Consider the following 3657-nt stretch of genomic DNA (forward strand, 5'->3'; position numbering starts at 1 on the left):
AAATTTAGAGTTTTAGGTGTTATTTAGGCGATTTGATCGCGCGATCAGGTCCGTATGATTTTTTAGACTTGCGTGCATGTTTGGTTTGGAGCCCCGAGGGCTCGGGTACCATTCGGGCGATGCGCGAGTTGAGTTCAAACCTCAACAAGGCTGCTGGTGCACCAAATCTGGTGTGCCCGCACCTACGAGCCTTAGGTCGCAGGTGTGAGCGAAAGCCCCGCAGATGCGACCTAGGCCTGGACTTCGTGAGCAGGACCGCAGAAGCGGAACCCTGTCCGCAGGTGCGGCCCCAGTTGGCCCAGTCCCTTTTCGCAGAAGCGCAAATCCCGTCCGCACATGCGGATGCGTAGGTGCGACCAAAGCACCGCAGATGCGAAGGTCGCTAGGCAGTGAGCATTTAATTTGGACTCCAGCCATTTTTTTTCTCGTTTTCAAAAGGATAGGAGGCCTAGGCGATTTTTCAAAGACATTTTCTTCCCCAAATCATAGGTAAGTGTTCCTTAACTCGTTTCTTTCAATATTTTACTTCATTTTACTAGAATTCAACCTAAAATCTAGAGTTTCATGGTAGAATGAGGGGTTAGGGTAGAAACTAGGGATTTCGAGAATTTGGGGATTTAGACATCAATTTGAGGTCGGATTCCAAAACCAATTATATATTCGGGATCAGGGTGAATGGGTAAATGGATTTTGGTCCGAACCTCGGGTTTTGACCAAGCGGGCCCGGGGTTGATTTTTTGACTTTTTGGAGGAAAATTTGGGAAATTTAATTTATGCAATATAATTGATTCCTTTAGCAATATTTGATATTATTGAGTCATTTTTGAATAGATACGAGTGGTTTGGAGGTGAATACCAAAAGAAAAGCTGTGATTGAGAATTAAGTGGCCTTCGGAGCGAGGTAAGTGTTGTGTCTAACCCTGACTTGAGGGAATTAGGAACCTTAGATTTCTTGCTAAGTGAAATCCATGTGAGCCATATATGTGAGGTGACGGGTACTTATGTGCTGCCAAATTTACCTCTTTTTCCATGTTTCTCTATTTTTCTTATATTGTAATTTCCCATGTCAAATTGATACGTGACACGCTAGTATTGTTCAATTTATCGTTCTTATCATGTTTACGAATTTTCTAGTGATAATTGAGTTCTTATTTCAAGATGAGATTGATATTATGGAACCAGGTATTGAAGTAAGGTGTGTACTTGTTATTTTGTCTCCCTGTTGTTATCTATGCATTGCATTATGGTAAGGGAGAGTGTTAATGCGTGAAGGGTGATGTCGTACCATATTGTGAGTGTTAATGCACGAAGGGTGATGACGTGCCATATTGTGAGTGTTAATGCACGAAGGGTGATGCCGTGCCACATTGTGAGTGTTAATGCACGAAGGGTGATGTCATGCCATATATTGAGAGCAAAAGCATGAAGGGTGATGTCGTGCATTCTTCCTTACTGTATTCACTATTTCAGTTAATTCATGGTATATTGACTACTCCGATGATAATTCTGTTGTAGTTCTTTATCTTGTGTTCCCCTCAGTATGTTCCCCTCCCGACATTTCCTAATTAGTTCTTCATTTCTGTTATTCGTATATACATTGTTGAATTGTACAGGTTGATTTGTAGGTGCCTTGCCTTAGCCTCGTCACTACTTCGTCGAGGTTAGGCTCGACACTTACCAGTACATGGGGTCGGTTGTACTGATACTGCACTCTTCACTTTCTGTGCAGAGTTTGATACCGGCTCTGGTTGATCGAGATTTTGCTATTGGTCCGCTGTCCGGAGACTCAAGGTAGATCTGTCGGCGTCCATAGACCTTGAAGTCCCCATCTATCAATTTTGTTCTACTGTTTCTTTTATTCAGACAGTTGTATTTCTTTCAGACTATTACTAGTAGTAAATTCTAGAATGCTCGTGAATTATAACTCCAGATCTGGGTGGTAGTAATTAATACAGTTTTATGATATTCTGCACATATTATTTTTTATTTGAGTTAATTGTTGTTATTTACTGAATTGAAATAAGGAAATGGTTTAATGATTCTCTAAAGTTGGCTTGCCTGGCAAGTGAAATGTTAGGCGCCATCACGGTCCCGTCGGTGAGAAATTTCGGGTCGTGACACAACTATCCTGGCAAGTCACATAACAATTGTAAGGCACAAAATGGGCAGTAAATGGGGGAATGGGGTTGTAATACTCAAAACGACCAGTCGGGTCCTTACAACTCTTACATCACATTCTTAAGAGAATATTTCATTGACAGTTTATGGTAATTCTAACCATTAGGAATTATCCAATGAGTCGGTTCAATGATCATATCCATATATGCATCATCTATCTATGTGATTTAGTTAATGGGATCGACTAATCTTTATTCAATAAAGATGATCACATAAATATTGATCTAACCGGGTTACTAATGTCCAAATTAATAATCCTATGATCAAGAACAAATTTAGATTAAATTATATGAAATTTCACTCTCATTATCATGATCTTCATCACGATGACAAGTCTTAAAATTTAATCAAGGACCTTATTAAATTAATCAAGCAATTAATAATAACTATGATAAAAGAATATCAAATGCCATATATATTTTATATCAAATAACGTTCACAAAAACATGTTCAAATCATAAAATAGGAGATTGGATCTAGGGCATATCTACTATTTCCCTAACAATCTCCCACTTGCACTAGAGCCAATCGCTCTTGCACTTCATTCCCAATTTCCACTTGTGCTTGTCAAACTCTTTTGCACTAAAAGCTTTAGTGAATGGGTCTAGAGCATTTTCCTTTCCATCAACCTTTTGCATCTAGACATCTCCACGTTCAATGATTTCTCTTATCAAGTGATACTTTCGCAGAACGAGTTTGGATTTTTGATGTGATCTTGGTTCTTTTGCTTGAGCAATGGCTCCAGTATTGTCACACAACAATGGAACTGCACCTTCTATTACAGGAACCACACCAAGTTTAGTTAAGAACTTTTTCATCTATACAGCTTCCTTAGAAGCTTTACTAGCTGCTATATATTATGGTTCAGTCACTGAATCAGCTACTTTAGCTTGTTTGGAACTTTTCCAACTCACTGCACCACTATTTAAAGTAAATACATAACCCGAAATAGATTTGCTATGATCTCTATCTGAAGAGAAACTTGCATCAATATAACCTTCAAGTTTCAACTCAAAATCTCCATAAATGAGGAATTGGTCTTTAGTCCTTCTTAAGTACTTAAGAATGGCCTTCACCACCTTCCGATATTTCTCACCTGGATTTGCCTGATATCGGCTAGTCACTCCTAGTGCATAAGCCACATCAGGATGTGTACATGTCTTGGTATACATGATAGCTCCCACTCCACTAGCGTATGGATCCTACTCATGCGTTCTCTCTCTTCAGGTGTTTTAGGACAATCTTCCCTACTGAGAGTAATTCTAGTGCCTATTGGTAGATAGCCTCTTTTGGAATTATCCATGTTATACCTCTTTAAGATGGTATCAATGTACAAAGATTGGGAAAGTCCAAGCAGCTTCCTCAATCTATCTCTATAGATCTTTATTCCCAAAATATGTGTCTAAAATGTCAGCAGGTTAAGTATGAGCATCAGAGGTCAGGTGGCCTACTCCAGCAGATGACTATACCTGAGTGGAA

The 3657-nt window shown here is 39.4% G+C and overlaps 1 protein-coding gene across 1 annotated transcript; it reads right to left on the reverse strand.

Moving 5' to 3' along the window:
* Nucleotides 1-3035: 3035 nt before the first annotated feature.
* On the reverse strand, nucleotides 3036-3350 carry LOC138901255 (secreted RxLR effector protein 161-like). Its single transcript, XM_070189005.1, has one exon. It carries the CDS (start codon nucleotides 3348-3350, stop codon nucleotides 3036-3038), a length of 315 nt encoding a protein of 104 aa, XP_070045106.1.
* Between the last annotated feature and the right edge of the window lie 307 nt (nucleotides 3351-3657).

This window comes from Nicotiana tomentosiformis, chromosome 11 (genome assembly GCF_000390325.3).
Source record: "Nicotiana tomentosiformis chromosome 11, ASM39032v3, whole genome shotgun sequence".
In the NCBI taxonomy this organism is placed as follows: Eukaryota; Viridiplantae; Streptophyta; class Magnoliopsida; order Solanales; family Solanaceae; genus Nicotiana; species Nicotiana tomentosiformis.

Coding starts and splice junctions, on each gene's coding strand:
- LOC138901255 (XM_070189005.1), bottom strand. CDS start 3,350: ATGTATACCAAGACATGTACACATCCTGATGTGGCTTATGCACTAGGA.